At 40.9% G+C, this 20,404-nt stretch overlaps 2 protein-coding genes across 2 annotated transcripts; both read left to right on the top strand.

Moving 5' to 3' along the window:
* The first annotated feature begins 3,422 nt into the window (after window positions 1–3,422).
* LOC116904434 lies at window positions 3,423–17,984 on the top strand. Its single transcript, XM_032907265.1, has 3 exons — window positions 3,423–3,519; window positions 16,238–16,374; window positions 16,464–17,984. Exons 1-3 carry the CDS (start codon window positions 3,423–3,425, stop codon window positions 17,262–17,264), a joined length of 1,035 nt encoding a protein of 344 aa, XP_032763156.1. The 3' UTR covers window positions 17,265–17,984.
* On the top strand, window positions 16,517–19,348 carry LOC116904050 (potassium voltage-gated channel subfamily D member 2). Its single transcript, XM_032906908.1, has one exon. It carries the CDS (start codon window positions 17,988–17,990, stop codon window positions 19,104–19,106), a length of 1,119 nt encoding a protein of 372 aa, XP_032762799.1. The 5' UTR covers window positions 16,517–17,987; the 3' UTR covers window positions 19,107–19,348.
* Window positions 19,349–20,404: the final 1,056 nt, after the last annotated feature.

Genomic DNA, 20,404 nt, shown 5'->3' with positions numbered 1-20,404 from the left:
TGTGTGTGTGTGTGTGTTATACATATGCATATAATATACATAGATATTAATGTCTATAGTGTACATAAATGAACAAAATGAAAGGATCATTGCTTGAATTATATACTCTTGTTATTGGTTTTAAAAGATAATTATAATTCATGCAAAAGTGAATGAATACATTCATAGGAGTAAATCTTTCACTGTAGGGGATATCCTTGTAATGTGAGGGTGAAGTCCAGGGAAGCCCAGACTACTTCTCTTGGTCAACTTTCATATTGTTAGTTCTTTGAATAGAGTTAGTCCAATTATGAACTTAGTATATTAAAATATAAAAGCATACAATTATAACAAATTGGCTTAAATATCTAAAGATCATTTACATCTGGTTTATAAACATCATGTAACATTTATAACTCTTATTCAAAAAACACTGTTCTCATTTCCAAATTTTCTATTCCAATGATATTATTATAAAACATATTGAAAATTATGTAGAATCTTCCTTCATTCATTCCTTTCTTCTTTGTTTCCTTCCTTCCTACATTTATTTTTCCTTCTTTCTGTCATTCCTTCTCTCCTTCCTTCTCTGCCTTTGTCTCTCCCCCCTGATCTTCCCCCTGATCTCCCCCCTCATCTCTGCTTTTTGTTCCCCATTCATCTCATTATGAGACAGTTTCATATCATCTAAGTTTGCCTCAGAGTTGATATACACTAAGGGTGATCTTGAACTTTGGATCCCCTGTCTTTCCCTCCCATGTGTTGGGGTTAGAGATATACACCCAGGCAAGTGCTCTTACATGGTTCTGATGATCTAATCCAAGGCCCAATGCTTGCTAAGCAAGTGCTTTACAAACTGAGCTACATCTCTAGCCTTAATTTTTTTAGTTTTTCATTATTTTATATACAGTGGATATTTTCTTTAAAATAAATATTTCTTAATATTTTCTCTAAATGAAAAGGTCCTGGTAGACATTACTAACAAAGAATTCATATTCAATTAAATATCTTATACTTTTATTGATTTAAAGCAAAACAAATTGTTTTCCAAAGAATACTTTAGGGTTGGGGGACAGATATACCATGATTGTGAAGATGTTCTTACTATTTATTCTGCTTGTGAGACACAGCTAGTTACTAGTAGGATTGACAATAAGATGTATTAAATAATAAGCAGATATGCATAGTATCAGAATAAAAATATCACTGAGTAAATTTTCACTGAATATGTTATTATCTTCCATTTTATTCAACTGTAGTGTATATTTACTGGAAATATTATCAACATCTCACAGACATATTTATATATCTTCTTTAAAAACAAAAAGTTTATTGATTACTGTTATTTATAATCATTAGGTTCAATAAACTCAGAAGAAAGGAAGGTTAGATTTTTTTTAAAAATTGTGTATTAAAATATCAAAACAGCACATTAGAGAAATGGGATGTGTCATGAAAATGAATATTTATGAGTGACAAAGTTGTATTAAAATGATACTTTATATTCTTCTCATGAAAATATTTAGATATCTGTCTCAAAAACGTCAGGATGTAATTTATGTCATAAAACTTAGAAACAGCTATTGCCGCTGTTAAATTGTATTAGCAATGCCCTACCTTGAAATGATCTACTGGGACATTCTAGAATTTCAAAACCAAAATAAGATAACAAAATCAGCACATATGGATTTAGTTCTAACCTATTGCTCCTGACAGCATCTCCCACGGTGTTGAAGCAAAGAATGAAGATGAAAAGCTTTGTTTTTCAAAGGCAAATGCTTAACAGACTCATCTATACTGACATTATAGGTGGTTGGCACCCTTTCCCCATTGCATATAATGCATAAATGATAAATTTCATCTTGTACTTGTGTTATATTCTGAAACTTTGAAAGTAGCTTTTAACCTGACAGAAAAATATCTGAAAACATATAAAACAAAATGCTGATACTACTGAATAAAGAGTATATTACCTCTTCTTGTATTTATCAAAATTTATGACTAGAGCAAAATACTGTCACAAACTATTTCAAGGAACTATTAAGCTGAAGAAAACTGATATGATTCTGTTTTGGAAAATGACAAATAGCTAAGTGACTAAGGCTTTTCTGGTCTATTGGTAGTTCACAAATAAGAGCACAAATGAGCTCAGAGTGTAATAATGATCAAAATGTCTTTCGTTGTCCCAAATACCCACTGGACCATTCACTTGTACTTCTTATCTTGACTGCTTCTTGAAGTATTAATGCTTCATACTTAAGGATGCAGAGATGCCCTATCTTCCCGTACTGCAACACCACCTTTCTGAGACTCCATGCTTCAGAAAGAAGTTATTTGTAGATCACTCCATGATTCCCTATGTCTGGTTTCTTCCCTGTGTTGATTAACCTTCCTTTTGCCCATTTCTGGGCCAAATTCTGCTGTGTCATTTACACTCACTAAAACTTCGCTCAGTGTTTGTAACCCAGTTTAGAAGTATGTTAAGTGCCTCTAAATCCACTACACATACAGACATTTCCTAGACTCACAGAAGCCAAACGTGGTGTAGACATCTGTAAGACCAAGACGCTTCTGGGGAAGTTCACAAAAACCAAAGTTAAAGATATCTCTGGCTATACAGTAATATCTTATTTAAAAACTAGGCTTACATGATTCAGTACTTAGCTCTGTTATATAAGGTAGAAAGGATACATATTGGGAACATTCTTGGGAAAGGCTTTGCCTGGACGAGTTATATATGTTGCCTATTCTATGTTGTCTCTTTCCAGTGTGGCAGCATACACAGCACCTTTTCCCCAGCAATGATGTAAACAAGTGCCAAAATTTCACACAGGAAAACCTATTCATTCCACTTGGGGTATGTATGGCTTACTGAATATGAGCTCTTCTTACAATGTACAGAACTGATATTTCAGACTCCTAAAAACAAGTACTCAACACACACTACATAGGACACACCTTTGTACATTTTTGGATAGGTGAATTATAATTACCAATTCTTGAAAACTGACCCAGGAACCAACTTTCCATATGTCAACACGGAGTACAATTTCTAAAGAGATTAGCACAGGCCTCCTATGGCCTTCAGAATAAGAGATGGCGCTCTGAACACTCTAGTGCTGAAATAGTGCTGCTTCTGCTGCTGCTGCTGCTGCTGCTGCTGCTTCTGCTGCTGCTGCTGCTTCTGCTGCTGCTGCTGCTGCTGCTGCTTCTGCTGCTGCTTCTGCTGCTGCTTCTGCTGCTGCTGCTGCTTCTGCTGCTGCTGCTCCTCAGTGTTCCTGTGTGTACAGGCTTCCTCTGATGCTGTATCTGCACTAATTTTACTACTACGTACTCTTGGAAACTAGATAGAATTTGAAAGGGTTTGTTTAAAAATTATTTCATGGCTTCTGCCTATGAGCACAACACAGCATCACAATTAGTGTCAGAGTTTGGCACCTACCATGGCTGTCTCTGAGAAACTCTATCAGCAGCTGACCAAGATAGATGCAGATGCTTACAGCTTGATCATTGTACTGAGGTCTGGAACCCTGTGGAAGAGTGAGAAGGATTGAAGGAGCTAAAGGGGATGGCATCCCCACAAGAAGACCTCAGTAACAACTAACTGGACTGTCGGGAGCTCCCAGAGACTAACCCACCAACCAAAGGGCATAGATGGGCTGGTCTGTGGCCCCTGGACACATAGGTAGCAGAGGACCTCTTTGACTGGCCTCAGTGGGAGAGGATGTGCCTAAAACTGTAGAGACTTGGATGCCCCAGAGAAGGGGGATGTAGGATGATGCCATTATACAGGTGAAGGCAGTTGTAGGATAGAACGAAGCCTGTCATTGGACAAGAAAGAAGGATGGGCAGGAGAAAAGTTTTAGAGAGGAGGAGGAGGAGACTGGAGTGGGAGGAAAGAGCAGCTGAGAGAACATGGAGGCAGATGTTAAGATTTCTCTCTGCACATTTGTAGGTTGTTACGAATATTCTTAAAGGCTAGATGTATACAGGGCTTTGTATGTCTAGGTGGGCAATTATATATTATCAATTGGATGAGAGGTTATTGTGTTGTGTGTTCTTTCATGCAGTGATTTTATTGAATTTAAGAGAGTGTGTGGTGGTTGGAGACACTAGGCCACCATGGAATTGGGATGTGTATGTCTGGCTTGGTGACAACCTGCCTTGGGAACTAGATGGGTAGAGAGATTGCTCCCAGGCTCAGAGAGTAACCATCGGCAGTGTGATATGGGATGGAGCACAGCAGGTGAGAGACTGAGCTGGGCTGACTGAGATGAAGAAATCTAACAGATGTTTGCGGGCACTACGATGCCGGATCTAGTGCGGGGTAAACGAAAGCCCTTTTTAATTTTACAGCAACAGGGGATGTCGGGGGTGATGTGGGGAAGCACCCTCTCAGATTGAATGGGGAGGGGAAATGGTATTATGAATTCTTGCAGGGGAGTCCAAAAGAAGAGATTGAACATTTGGAATGTAAATCAATAATATAACTAATAAAAATAATATTTAATGGAATCTGGAAAAAATGATTCAATGTTTAAGAACTCTGGTTGCTCTTCCAGGGGACTACGGTTTGATTCCTTGTTCTTACATGCAGCTAAAAGACCTTCTGGAACTCCAATTCTAGGTGATACAATACACTTCTGGCCTTCCTGAGCACCAGGTACACACACACACACACACACACACACACACACACACACACACACACACACACACACACACAGATATCCACACAAGCACAACACTCTTATGATAAAATAAAAGTTAAAAACATTTAAAAAGTCCTTTACATTTTAAGGGATTATTGAATCTCCTTCTACTGAAGACTCTTCATAGTACACGTCCTTTTCCATTGCCATCTCCTTTCTGATGGAATAGTCTACTCAACACTAAAACTCTGTGCTTTCCAGGAAGTTCACCTTCAGCAGCATTAGCAGGTACTTCCCTCCTCTTGTTCAACAATAGTGCTCTGCACGCATGGAAGAGGGGTGCTCACTTGGAGGATATCTCACTGTTACCACTCTATTCTCATCGAGATTTCTCCTGCACATGCAGTAATGGAAAGGAGCAAACTTGTTACTTTTCTTTTGGAACCAGTTATACAAATGAACACCACTTAGGATCAATGCTGGAATGTCTTCCCTACTGACTGATTTTTCTGGGATGGCCATCGATTACTTTTCATGCCAGAGTTAGCTTTGTTTATATCTATCTTCATCTCACTTAAGTGTTGCCTAATTTTTTTTGTATCTTAGAAGGTTTTATATTTATATGGTAAGACATTCCAAAATTTAAAGGATATTTATGCAATTATTCATGCCTTACTTCACCATGAAAACTGTTGTTAAGAAAGAAAAGCTATGCTTTGCAAATGTCTGTGTTCAGAATATAATTAACTTAAAAGATTTTGGTTATCCAACACTGAGAGCTCATCTCTGAAAACATGCATATAAGTAACATTATAGAGATTGGACAGACAGTGTTTACATATTTAAGAGCAGAGAAAGAATGAGAGAGAGAGAGAGAGAGAGAGAGAGAAAGAGAGAGAGAGAGAAAGTGTGTGTGGGTGTGTGTGTGTGTCTGGGTGTACATATACACATATGTATACAGAAATAGAGAAAGCGATCATGAGAAGAAACAAGGTATGTACACAGAAAGGGTTTGAGGGAGGAAAAGGAAGGGAGAAATGATGAAATTATACTTTAATTTCAAAAGAGAAAACAATGTATTAAAACTATTGAAAATTAGACCAAGAACACCAAAGACAATACCTCAATAAGCATCCAAGGCCTCATGCTCCTTATCACCAAGGGGCTGTTAAGATCAGTGGGAGAACTGTTCCCATAAGGGTTCCACACAATGGGAGAAAATGAGAATTCATACACATAGCAGAACAAAATCTAATAAGCTCTCGCAATTACTACTTACCTGAGGGACTAGAACAATTTTAATGGAAAACCTGCTTAATAGCCATCTATTAAATAACTGATTTTCTTTATTTAAATTAAAATCTAACACACACACACTTAGTAAGAAAACAGGATTTATATACCGCATTCTTCTATTTTGAGTTAATACAGAGGATGTATTGCATTGTTCTGCTTTTCTTTATGTTCTGCTTTGGGGGATGTATTTAAGGCAACCACATAACTTTACATAAAGATAATGAAGCAAAGGCATGTCTTGATAGATTATATCAGATACTATAGAGTAAGCCAGAAATGGATAGATTTCTAGCAAAACAGGGCAACCTAATTAAAGCTTTCTTGTCCTTGTAAGACATTCTGAGGGTTTCCTTTCCTGTACATTTGACACAGGTCATTTTGTACCACGCTACATGTGATCCTATGAAGAATATGCTTTTTCTAGTGTAAGAGTAAAAACTACTTTTTCAGCACTTTGTCTGTCCCTTTCCCCTTGGTACTCACAATTGTTATGGTACTGTAATGATTCCCTAGCAATCACTCCCAATGTTATGATAAAAATCTTAAGAGGGACACTCACAATGTTCTCATTCTTGTCCTCTTCATCTTTCACAGACAGTTGACAGTTCATGGATTGGCAGGATTAATATAGTAAAAATGGCCAACTTTCCGAAGGCAATCTACAGATTCAGTGAAATCCCCATTGAAGACCCAGAAATTCCTACTCAGTTCTTCATAGAGTTAAAAAGAGCAATTTGCAAAGTCATTTGCAATAACAAAAACCTAGGATAGCGAAAACTATTCTCAACATAAAAGAACTTCTGGGGAATCACCATCCCTGACCTCAAGCTGTATTACAGAGCAATAGTGATAAAAACTGTATAGGATTGGTACAAAGATAGGCAGGTAGATCAGTGGAATAGAATTGAAGGCTCAGAAATTAACCCACACACCTATGGTCACTTGGTTTTTGACAAAGGAGCTAAACCATCAAGTGGGAAAAAGACAGCATTTCAACAAATGGTGATGGTTCAATTGGAGGTCAGCATGTAGCAGAATGCAAATTGATCCATTCTTATTGCCTTGTACAAAGCTAAAGTCCAAGTGGATAAAAGACTTCCACATAAAACCAGATACACTCAACCTAAAAGAAGAGAAAGTGGGGAAGAGCCTTGAACACATGGGCACAGGGGAAAACTTCCTGAACAGAACACCAATGGCTTATGCTCTAAGATCAAGAATCGACTAATGGGATCTCATAAAATTCTAAAGTTTCTGTAAGGTAAAGGACACTATAAATAGGACAAAATGGCAACTAACAGATTGGGAAAAGATCTTAACCAATCTTATATCCGATAGAAGGCTAATATACAATATATACAAAGTACTCAAGAAGTTAGACTCCAGAGAAACAAATAACCCTATTAAAAATAGGGTACAGAGCTAAACGAAGAATCCTAAACTGAGGAATAATGAGGCACCTAAAGAAATGTTCAACATCCTTAGTCATCAGGGAAATGTAAATCAAAACAACACTGAGAGTCCACCTCACACCAGTCAGAATGGTAAGATCAAATCTCAGATGACAGCAGATGCTGGCAAGAATGTGGAGAAAGAGGAACATTCTTACATTGTTGGTGGGTTTGCAAGCTGGTACAACTACTCTGGAAATCAGTCTGGCAGTTCCTCAGAAAATAGGGCATAGTACTACCTGAGGGCCCAGCTATACTACTCCTGGTCAAATACCCAAAAAATGCCAACATATCACAAGATTACATTCTATGTTCATAGCAGCCTTATTTATAATAGCCAGAAGCTGGAAAGAACCCAGATGTCCTTCAACAGAGGCATGAATACAGAAAGTATGGTATATTTACATAGTGGTATGCTACTCAGCTATTAAAAACAATTACTTCATAAAATTCTTAGGCAATTGGATAGAACTAGAAAATATCCTGAGTGGGGTAACACACGTTATATGTACTCACTGATAATTGTTTATTAGTCCAAAAGCTTGGACTGCCCAAGATACAATTTACAGACCACATGAAGCTCAAGAAGAAGAAAGACAGAAGGGTGAATGCTTCACTACTTCTTAGAAGGGAGTAGAAAAATATTCACAGGAGGTAATATGAAGACAATGTGCAGAGCAGAGACTGAAGAAAAGGCCATCCAGAGACTGCCATACATGGAGATCCATCCCACATGCAGTCACTGTGGGGGATGCCAAGAGGTGCACATTGACAGGAACCTGATGTAGGCTTCTCCTAAGAGGCTCTGATGGAGCCTGACAAATCCAGAGCCATAGCAACTGTTGGACTGAAAACAGGATCCTCAATTGAAGAGTTAGAGAAAGGAAGGGGGAAACTAAGGCAGTTTCCAACATCATAGGAAGAACAACAATATTAACCAACCAGACCCCCCAGAACTCTCTGGGACTAAACCACCAACCAAAGAGTACACATGAAGTGACCCATGGCTCCAGCCCCATATGTAGCAGAGGATGGGATTTGTTGGGCATCAGTGGGAGGAGGAGAAGCCCTTGGTCATGTGAAGGCTGGATGCCCCAGTATAGGGGAATGCAGGGCAGGTAGTAGGCAGGAAGTGTGTAGGTGGGGGAGCACCTACATGGAGGCAGGGGGTGGGGGATGGGATGGGATGGGGGATTTCCAGAGGGGAAACTGGGAAATGGGATAACATTTGAAATGTAAATAAAGAATATATCCATGAAAAGAAAAGGAAAAAAAATGAAAACAGCATAAAGACTCTAAAATGCATAAACATTTGTTTCAGTTGAAACATATTTCTATTCTCTTGTGTTAATTTTCCTCCCATTAAGCCCATTTAAGGTAGATTGAACTTCAATAACTAGAATACAAGTGTTTGAGTGGTTAACTTGCTGGGAGTTGGTGTGGTGTATTACAGTGATAACTTTTGTACCACAGTAGCTGGCTGCTCCAAATTGAGCAAATTCCTACATACTCTGCCCTTTATCATGCAAACCTTGCTCACCAATTTAAAGTTAGTTGGCTAATAAAAGGCTAGAACCTGTGATTGGCAGAGAGAAAGAAAGGACTTGAGATTCAAGTGAGCAGTGTCAGGGAGACCGGAAAAGAAGGAAAAAGGTGATGGAGAGAGGAGGCGGTCTCTAGGAGAAGAGATAGATGAGGAGGACATGGCCAGGAGAATTGGACCCTGAGGATAACCCAGGCAAGAATAAAACAGCAAGTAAGGAGGGCCATATGGCTGAACTGTAAGTTAGAATAGCTCAAAATCTGCCCGATGCAGGCTTACAACTTGTAAATAAAATACCGAGGTTTTGTGCCTTTTATACGAGCTAGCTAGAATATGTAATTTATTTTACACTATTTGCCATGTATATGAATGATTAATTAAAAGGATACATTAACAACTGATTCTTCCCTTCCAATTTGCCTTCTGTTTTTCTAGGTCATGGGTAAAAAGACACCAAAATGCACGAAACCAAGAATATGTTTACAAAAAAAAATCATCTTTATAATGGCATTATTAAGTATATTGGTTTATGAAGAATTGCATGTATCAGGACATGCACTTCAATGTGTTAGGACATAGGGAAACAATTTTGAAACTCTTATTAACGAAGCAGTTAAGGAACGTGTTTTAGAAAACTTGTTAATCTTCTTAATCGAGCCTTAAGCTTTTATTCCTAAAAAATAACATGTCAATGTATATATGTACATACATATACACATTCACATGCATATACATATACTCATATGTATATCACATATCCCATTTACATATACATATACACATACATATACATCCTGTGTGTGTGTGTGTGTATATATATATATATATATATATATATACATGTCCATGTGCCATATGGATACACAGACATGCATATACAACACACATTATGGGTATTAGAACATGCACACACATACACATACATATATGTATATAAATATGGTACATGCTACATGCACATGTACATATGTCTGTATTTACAGATATATGGTATATATTATAATTTTTTAATATATAAGAAATAAACACACTATACTCCAATTATATTCTAATTTGATATGGGTTGAGGAATGGTGGTAGAAGAATATGAGAAAATTTGCCTGGTACTCAAATATTGTTTTTTTAAGGGTGGAAGAAGTGGTATGAACAGTAAAAGCACTGGAATGAGCTAATAGCATTTTAAAATAGAGAGTCTTAGAAAATATTTGTTAGTGTTGCTTGACATGACAGCATACACATTGCAAAGAATGCATATTTTATATTCATATCCAAAGCTTCAAATCAAGGTGCGCGATATAACGTTGGTAAATATTTCCAGAAATAATTCAGATTCATTGCACATTTGATTTTGAGCAGCTTTTTAGTCATCTACCATTCAAAAGTCTTTTATTATGACCAAATTTATGACTTCTAAATTTAATTATGTGAGCTCAGGTTACCTAGCTGGGCTATAGACTTCTAATCTTCTACGGTGTGACTGGTTTTCAAAACAGCATTGTGGGCATGTTGAAAAGAACTATGTGAAAATAGCTAAGAATTTTCTATATATGAAAAACGTTTTAAAATGGGAATTGTTGAAGGTTTAAAACCTGGAAAGTACTTTGAGAGTGAACAAAGGGACAAAATAAATCAAGTTCAAGTTGTCAACTTATCCTTTTAATAGTGTCCCAAAGGGAGATTCAGGTCATGGCACTTGCCACAGTGACTATATTCCAGAGGTTCTTGTGCCTTTTGAAATATCAATATATTTTAAGCATTTGAGCAGCCTTAACAGTGCTGTGTCATTCACATGTCTCCTGGCATGTCAAATTTGATTTCTGCGTGATATAAAGGGATAGAAGGGAGGGGAGAAGGAAGGAAACTCATTGCTTTGTATGCAAACCAAAAAGTTATAAAGCTCCCTATATAAAATTAAAATAAAATAGTGGAAATAAATGACATTCTCCTTTTTAGCAAATAATGTGTGTGGATATTAAAATATTTTGTGTGGTATGATTACGAGTGTGTGTGTTAATGTATGTGAGTGTCAGTGTGTGCACACTACATCACACATGTACAACTCAGAACAAGCACTTTGTCTTGACATAATGTCCTGTTGTTCATTGTGGAATACAGAAGGCTGAAAGTCTTGTGTGCCTTTGAATGCATTTGTCTCCATCTCTAATCTCATTGTAGGAGTTCAGGGATTGCAGATGTGTGCTACCCTGTCTGGATTAACATGACCTCTGGCACTCTGTGTACGTCTTCCTATGTGTGTGGCAGATGCTTTAATCAACAAGATATCTCATCAACCACAATATGTTGTTTTAATAAAAGAATGCACGACTTTGCAGTTGTTCAACTTTCCATCTATGTTCTATAGAGCATAGGAAAAACTTGGCAAAGGGAAGAGTTAGCCTATGGAATAAAAGAAAAAGATTTGTGAATGCTTTGTTAATGTATTAAATGACTAGAATATACAGAGAATTCAAGCAACAAGAAGAAAAATCTAATTTAAATGGGCAGTTAATCTGAATAGACAGTATCCACAAGGAAGATGTATGGATGGATATCAAGTGTACAAAAATTTGAAAGTACTTATTATCAGAGAAATGTATACCACAATTACAACAGGATGCAACTTTACCACATTTAGGATGAACATTTTCCAAAACGCATAATGGAATTGGCTAGACTGATCAGTAATAGGCATCCTTACAAAATTGGGAAGAATGTAAATTAATATACCTGTTAGATCAACGACTATAGAATAGGTGAGTCACTTTTCTTCCTGGTGTAACAAAATGACTGTGAAGGAGAGATTTAAAGAAAAAAGGGTTCATTCTGGCTAACAGTTTGTGGGGGACATGGCTTCAGGAAAGAGAGACGTGGCTTTGGAAGCAAGGGGCTGGCTAGTCACATTGTATCAGTGCTCTGGAAGCAGAGAAAGATGAATGCTAACACACAGTTACCTTGTCCTTTTAATTTAGTTCAGGACCAAGTCCTTGAAACGGTGCCACCTGCATTTAGGGTGGGTCTTTCCACATCAATTAACCTAATTAAGTAATTCCTCAGAGGTATTCCCAGAGGCTCCATTCCTAGGTGACATCAATAGGAACTATCATATAGATATTCTTAAAAATGTAGAAACAGAACTGCCATATGTCTGTACATCCCCATCCCTGGATATATGTCCAGAGGAAGTGAAGTTAGTCTGTTGAACAAAGAAGTTTGCATTTCCATGTGTATAGCAGCAGTGATTTACAATATACAGACAGGCAGCTAAAGAAAATATTGTATAAGTACATAAGGAATATCATTCAGCAGCAGAAAGTGTTAAGAGTTACTGTATAACTGCAGTAATCAAAAGGAGGGGGAATGCTAGTGATTGTTACGAACGCAGAGATGAACAGGATAGAAAAATAGAAACATGGGAGCATCTTCATAGAAGCAGGGGAAGGGGAGATGGGATGGGGGGGAGATAACATTTGAAATGTAAATAAAAAAGAAGAAAAAAAGAAAAATAGAAACAGATCCACAAGAAACATTCAAGAGAGCTCAGACAAAGCCTTAAAAAATGTCTATCAGTGGGGTTTGGGGGGAGGCAGCCATTTTAATAAAAGTTACAAGTGCACTTTCAGTGGTTTAAGGACAAAGAGGATGCCAAAAGTAGAATTGTAGAATGAAATTTACTTTATGCAAAAATTAAGCCAAGGAGGTCAGAGGTTTGATTTTAAAATGTAAACTATAAAGTGCTTAGAAAATTTAGAGGAAAATATTAAGGAATAAGAGCTTTTGCTTGAAACCAGCAGGGTAACTCCAAGAAAGAAAAAGATGATAAATTGAGTCTCTGCAAAATTAAAACTTTTGCAGTATTATAGATGCAGGAGAATGATTCAAAACAAGCTACACTGAAGAAAACTATCTGAAAACGATGTGTCTGATTCCGGAACACCGTCTAGAATCTGTATACTCTTCTAAGTAAACACGTAAGACCCACAAAGTTCAAATTGAATATGTGTTGCAGAATATGTGCAGATGAGAAATAAACACAAAATATCTTCAATAAGATCAGTCATTAAGAAATTAAAATTTAAACTGCAATGAGGTACGAACGATCAATCATTGTAGACAGTAGTGAATGTGGGGTGATCAGACCCAAATCATTAATATCCTGCTGCAGTAAGGGGAAAATCCAGCGATAACTGAATTACAATTCAATTTGCTTATGCAGGGAAAAACATCTTTAAAGTGAGGATGAGAGGAGCATGCTGGAGAAACAGGGACTCTACTGAAGTGGAGGAGTGCAAAATCACAAAGGTCTGGAAGAACCAGGCTGAACCCTTTATGATTCAGTGCTGGTACAACTGATGCTCACGAAGCTTAGCCGCATGCATCCTCAGCCTCTGTGGGAGGCACTCCACACCTTCACGATGGGCTGGATCAAGTTCCTTTGTCAGCCTTAAGTATTCTCATGTTAGGCGATCTCAAGAAGTTATTTTAGGTAGCATTCTCAAAGATAAGTGGTAGAGAACAGACTAGTGGACGGATGGTAAGAGTTACAGGGTGGGGTGCTGTTTTATGTTTATAAAAGGGAACCCTTCATATTGTCATATGCTTCATGTCTATTACGATGGCGGACAACTAACAGTAACGAAACCTAGAACTAAAGGATAAGCACGAACGTCAGTGTTTGTAAAGTTGATAGATTTTAAAATGGAGTCTTCGATTCCGTCTTCTGTGCTTAGAAAGTGTGTGTCCCCCAGATTCATATGTTGAAATGAACTCCCCTAGTGTGGCAGCAGTAGTATATGGATGCTGTGGGAGACCATTGCACAATGAAAAGTAACGATTAGGTCAGACATTCCCCCGTTGGGATTAAGCCCGAGAGGTTCTACTACAGGAGACAAAGATGGTGTCTCCTCCTGATTACAGAAAGCAAAGGCTCACTAAATCTCAATACACTGGACCTTCCGATACTCTTGGCTACTCGACCTTAGATTTCCACCTTCCAGAAGCGTGAGAAAAGAGATCTATTTTCATAATTTTCCCAGTTTGTTCAAATGGGACTCAGAGGATATTAATATCACCCTCTGGCTGTGATTTAATAGGATGTGAGGGGATATCTTTAGGGGAATTAGGCAATAGGGAAAGTAGGACCCCATACCTATTGCTATACCTATTCCTCCTAGGCCATAAGATTGTTCAGCAACAACAGCAAACCCTCTCTAAATGCCATGTAGGGATGAATTGGTAGTGAGCACAGGACACTGACACTCACTGGGTCACTGTGTGTCTGCTAGGGGAAGTAATGAAGGAGTGAGTACCATCAGGGGTCTTTCCTGGCCTTCACTTCAGGAGAGGAAGGAGAAGCCGATATGATTAGAAGGTACTAATGAATTCAGTTTTACTGTATTGAGTTTTTGTTTGCTGCCCATTTAATCAATATGGCATAGGATACAGGATGGGAGGGCAATGGGCATCAACCGGGATTTAGGACAAGGAGAGGAAACCCAAGGCCCCTGTTGGCTTTTCAATATGTAATCTCTGGATGTTTTAACGAACAGCCGAACATTAAGATGTCAGGCATTTGCCTGTTGGGAGAGGGAGATATGCTTTATTCGGAGATAAAAGTAAGTATGATGTCTTTGTGGAAATCCCATGCACAGGCTGGATAAGATGAATTGCATGAGCGTTAAAACAATAAAATAGCTGGTTTCCATGTTCTTAGCAAAACACACTGGAACTTGGGAAATATGATCTTTAATTTTTACAACAGGCCTAACATGTTTTATTGTTTTACTGCCTTCCCAAATGGTAGACGTCATATTATCTAAGGCGTCTTCTCATGAAGTTAAATGTTTCTTTTATGGTTAAGTATTTGATCTCCCAGTGGGGAATGTGGAAAGGTCTGTTTCCCAGATCTGTTCCATCCTTACAGGGAAGCACGATACTATGGGCTTTTAATACCTATGCCCCTTTCTTATTCCGATGTCATGACTTCTTCATCTTGCCACGATGCCATCATTTTTTTTTTTTGTTAAATTTGTACCTTGTTTTTTTTATAACCATTGGAAGGCAATCCCCTCCTTTCTCTTGGCTAGTTCTCAGCTTTGCAGACTTCGCAAGCATCCTTCGCTTGGCTGATACAAACAAATAAACAGCAGGTGTCCCACATTGCCATGGTGCATTAGCTTCAACTTTGCTACCTACCCTCACTGGAATCCCTAACCCCGCTCATGTAAGTAAGCACAGCAAACAAACATCCAACTTGACAGCTAGTCCCGTATATTACAGGGGATGCTTATTCTCCTTCTTTGACGATTTTCTATACTTTAAGTTCATAGATTCTCTTTGAACACCCATTTAAAGTAGGCACATCATGCTTATGGTCTCTCTCTTATTGGTTTCTACACAGCAAATCACAACCCACTTTCTTTCCATACAAAAGACAGCAAACAAAGCCTTGAAAAATAATTTTCATGTAGAGGTCAGGCAGCTCTTTCTAATGAACTTCACTTTTCCCATGATCTTAATGGTTTTTCTGATCATGACTTGGTATTTGAGATGTAATTTTTCAAAGACATTTCAACAGGAAACTCTGACCATCATATTCCATGTCCAACAAAATGCATCTGAAGCCTGAACAATGCGCGTCATATAAACACTGAAAAGGTGGGTGGTCTCGGGAAATGTAAGGATTTTTATGTGATCTGATTCTCCATCGAATCTGTAAATTTTTCTGATCCTTTGCCTTTCTAAAACAGCAACCTTAGATGTAAATTTAACTTCTCGCCACTCCTGCCATCTAGTGGCCACTGCTGTTAAAAGCTTGGTTTTTAAGGAAGACACCTAATGACTGGGGGCGGGGTACACGAAGACCAAAATCGGTTGGCCACTACAATTTTCCTGTCTCTTTTCCCATCACTCACCCCTCACCGGGACGCGTTTTCTTCCTTTTGGTCATTTTAGATATGCGCAGGGATGCGCAAAGGGCACCAAGAGACACACACTCTCAGAGCCTCACTCCCCTGCACACTGACATTTAGAAAAGGGTCTAAATTCTCCTGTCATTTGCAAAGGACAGGGGGAAAGGAGTTGTGGCAAGACCTAGCCAGAGGAGACTTGTGTGACTTTTCCAGCAAGTTGGACGGGTAATATATTAACCTTAGTATCGTTAACATCTGTTTTGAACAAAAATAATTACAAAAAATAAAAGAACGAGGGGGGAATCACTTAAAAATTCTGCCGCGGAGCTTTGCAGGTTTTGCGACCCAGTCGCCCCCCAAAGGCAACCAATTCCTTCGCGTTCCGCTCTGTTCACCCCCCCTTTGCAGCTTTTCTCGATTTTTTTCGGCCCCCCTTTCCCACGCTCATCTGGAACCGGGGCTCCGGAGGCAGCAGTAAGCCACCGGTCCCTTTCCTCGTCTCTTCCATCAAACAGCCGCGGCCAAGCGCCTTGAAGCTTCCCTTTGTTCATCCGAGGCTCCCTCATCCCCGGGATAGAACCACCTGGATGCTCTCCCTTGGTGACATTTGGCGTCGAGGCTGGTGGGTGGCTAGGGTGGAGCGAGAGGAGCCCGAGGGGGCGGGGGCGGAGAAAGGTCAAGGCGAGGGAAAGGCAGGAGACGCCTTTGCCTAACCTGCGTGGCGGGGCGTTCGTGCGGCTCTCGCTCTCTCCCTGCTTATTTATCGATCGCACGGGCAGAGCAGCGCGCGGAGCTCGCTCGGGGGAGATGCGGGACCACCCACTGGCGGGGAAGCAGCGAGCAGCCCTCTCGCGCCCCCGCGCCGCCGAGCGCCTCCTGCCTCCGCGCCCGGACGCCAGCCCGCTCCTGCCTCGGTCCCGGCCCCACGCTGCCACCGCCTGCCCCGCAGCCCCGCAACCCCGCAGTCCCGGAGCCCCGCAGCCCCGCAGCGCCCCGACCCCGGGGACGCCGGCCGCGCAGTAAGTTGGCAGGAGCGAGTGGCCTGGGCGGCTCGCCTCCCCCGCACCTTTTTGAACTTGTTGCTGTTGGCTCTGCTCGCCTGCGCCTGGCTTTTGGGAAGGTGACAAGGAGGAGGGAGGCACAGAGGGTGGGGGAAGGGGACAGAGAGCTCGCCAGAGCTTTATTTATGCTCCCCGGGAGCCTGGGATCTGGCTGCTCGGGAGCCGCTGGCTCTGCCTTTCCCTTTCCGGGTGCAAGGCGACAGCAAAGTCTCTATGCAACTCAGCCCCGGCGCGCACTTTGCCAGGTATGTACCGCGGGCGAGGCGCGTTCTGCGCGGAGGCAGATGCTGCTGCCGCCACGGCGGCGGCGGCTGCCAGCTCCCGGGCTCTATAACTGTCACACTGCACCTGAGCTGAACTTGAACAGAGAGTGAAGGGGCCCATCAGGCGAACGCTCTCTCTCGGCTGGCACAGAGGGTGTCAGTCGACGTGAGGGGGAGAGAGAGCTCTAGACCGACGCCCCCCGCCGCGAGCCCCGCACTTCACCTCCATCTCTGCAAGCGCAGCGTTGAGTAGAGGAGGCCAGCGGACTCCAAGGGACTCGGGACAGCGGCTGTGACCGCATCTCTGGAGCTACAACAACAGGTCGTCTTTTTGAGACGCCTTTGGCGGGAAGGACCACTTCAGCAGAAGGGGAAGGTGAAAAGGTTCTTTCTTTTAAGAGACTACCACTGGTTGACTTTCCCTGTTTCCTATCCCCTGCTCTATATACCGACCCTGTATCAACCAGACTGTATCAGGGGAGAAGTGAAGACACCTGTTTGAAGCAAGGCTGTCTCTAAAGTCACCTGTGCGTTTAGATGTGCCAGGAGGTGCCCTGGTCCAACTGTTGGCAGAGCTTTGTTTAGGCTTTATGGAGAGAGATTTTTAGGTCACTGTATTTTTTTTTTCTCTTAGTATTCCAAATACTTGTCTGTGAGAGAAATCTGGCTTTTTGGGTACTGTGACTTCACCTGCGCCACCTTGGAATAACCGTGTTCCTGTGAGCAGTGTTCCCCAGTGTTTTGTCTGAGGTGAAGAAGTGGGGCCTTTTGTTACTTTCATTGTGTTACTTTGGGTGACCCCTGATCACTCTTGTGACCTCTACTTCAGACAACATGGCAGCCGGTGTTGCAGCATGGCTACCCTTTGCCAGGGCAGCCGCCATTGGGTGGATGCCTGTTGCCTCCGGGCCTATGCCAGCTCCCCCAAGGCAGGAGAGAAAAAGGACTCAGGACGCTCTAATTGTGCTGAACGTGAGTGGCACCCGTTTCCAGACATGGCAAGACACCCTGGAACGATACCCAGACACTCTGCTGGGCAGTTCCGAGAGAGACTTTTTCTACCACCCAGAGACCCAACAATATTTCTTTGACCGTGACCCAGACATCTTCCGCCACATCCTCAACTTCTACCGCACCGGGAAGCTTCACTATCCCCGCCATGAGTGCATCTCGGCTTATGATGAAGAATTGGCCTTCTTTGGCCTCATCCCAGAAATTATTGGCGACTGCTGTTATGAGGAGTACAAGGACCGCAGGCGGGAGAATGCAGAGCGCCTCCAGGATGATGCAGACACTGACAATACAGGAGAGAGTGCTCTGCCCACCATGACTGCTAGGCAGAGGGTCTGGAGGGCCTTTGAGAACCCCCACACCAGCACCATGGCCCTGGTGTTCTACTATGTGACCGGGTTCTTCATTGCCGTCTCAGTCATCGCGAATGTGGTGGAAACAGTTCCATGTGGGTCTAGCCCAGGCCACATAAAAGAACTGCCTTGTGGGGAAAGGTATGCAGTGGCCTTCTTCTGCTTGGATACCGCCTGTGTCATGATCTTTACGGTTGAGTACTTGCTACGCCTGGCCGCAGCGCCTAGTCGTTACCGTTTTGTGCGCAGTGTCATGAGTATCATCGATGTGGTGGCCATCCTACCCTATTACATTGGGCTGGTGATGACAGACAATGAGGATGTCAGTGGCGCCTTTGTCACACTCCGAGTCTTTCGAGTCTTCAGGATCTTTAAGTTTTCCCGCCACTCTCAAGGCCTGCGTATACTGGGGTACACACTGAAGAGCTGTGCGTCAGAACTGGGCTTCTTGCTCTTTTCCCTCACAATGGCTATCATCATTTTCGCTACGGTTATGTTCTACGCAGAGAAGGGCTCTTCAGCAAGCAAGTTCACCAGCATCCCCGCAGCCTTCTGGTACACCATCGTCACCATGACAACACTGGGGTAGGTGCCTTTGTAGGAAATGAGATGGGGATTGGACATGGGGCGGGTTGATTATGAATCTCTTCCGGCTTCCTGATGCTTTAGAGTGACTACATTTTTTTCTCTTAATGGATTTATGAAAGCACTTGTTCAAAAGTTTAGAAACAAATATTTTGATCTGTGAAATGGGTATGACAAAAAAAAAGATTGAAATTACCAGGGAGTTGCAGGCAAATATTAATTACTGATTCTATAAAGTGACAAATATAGAATTAATTGACTAAATACTAGAGGTGGATGGGATGTTTTTCAACCTAAGAGTCCTGTCTAACTTTACATCATTATAAAAATTATAGATACGATTTTCAAAACTTTTATATCGGTATGCTATTATGTTCATTTTCATTATGAGTAATTTGTTATAATTAGAATATCAGATCAGAAACAGGTCAACTATACAAAATATAATGTTTGGAAGTCTAGGTTTGCCTCTTTTTGTAAAGAAAGAAGCATATGACTCTCAGTCATCCCTACAGTTTTCAGAAGCTATGGTTCCCATCAGTCAGAGAGTCTACAGATGCTCCATCCACTACACATGGAAGGCAGAGCAGCGTCTGTGAGACCATTGGTTACCATGGATCAGTTGCAGTGTGCAATTTGGGATTCGAAATTTCTCCTGGAGTTCTTTCCTTCATTCTTTTATTTGAGGACATGAAGTTTTACAAACCAAAGGAAGGTGTTTCTGAATTTGTGTTTTCTGCAATGGACTTCTAGGGAAAGAATTCAGACTTCTCTAGATGTTATAAAGAATGGTGTGGAGTGATTAAGAATGTTACTCAAACTGCAGAAAAGTAGCAGCACTTGTCGGGGTAGGAAAGCTAACAAAATAAACCAGAAAGAGAGGCTACTTTGCAGAGTTCTTAGATGATCCTTGGAGAGGTATCAGTGTTCCTTCTTTGGCTTTGTGGCTACCTTTCTTGCCTAGGTAATCAGGGTAAGAAGGATTTGATAAGGACTCTAGGAAAAAAAAAAGTTATTCCCAAGGCTGTATTCTCGGCTTTGTGTTTCTGACTCATTTAATTGGCTTCTTTAAATGACATCGTGGTTAAAGTCAACTTAATTTTATTGGCCATATTGTGCTGAACAGAATTTCTCGTGTTATATGGCCAACTAGTGGAATATGTTTTTATGAGGGGAAATTTCTGGCTGAGTTAATGAAGAAGACTGGCTGAAGCAAAATATAGTGCTTTGGATTTTGATTAAGTCTGCCATATCCTTGAGGATATAATTATAGTTTTAAAAGGTGAATGAAGGGAACTCAAA

Source organism: Rattus rattus, chromosome 6 (genome assembly GCF_011064425.1).
Source record: "Rattus rattus isolate New Zealand chromosome 6, Rrattus_CSIRO_v1, whole genome shotgun sequence".
Classification (NCBI taxonomy): Eukaryota; Metazoa; Chordata; class Mammalia; order Rodentia; family Muridae; genus Rattus; species Rattus rattus.
The sequence above is the reverse complement of the archived record's forward strand: the minus strand, read 5'-3'. Positions and strand labels throughout refer to the sequence as shown.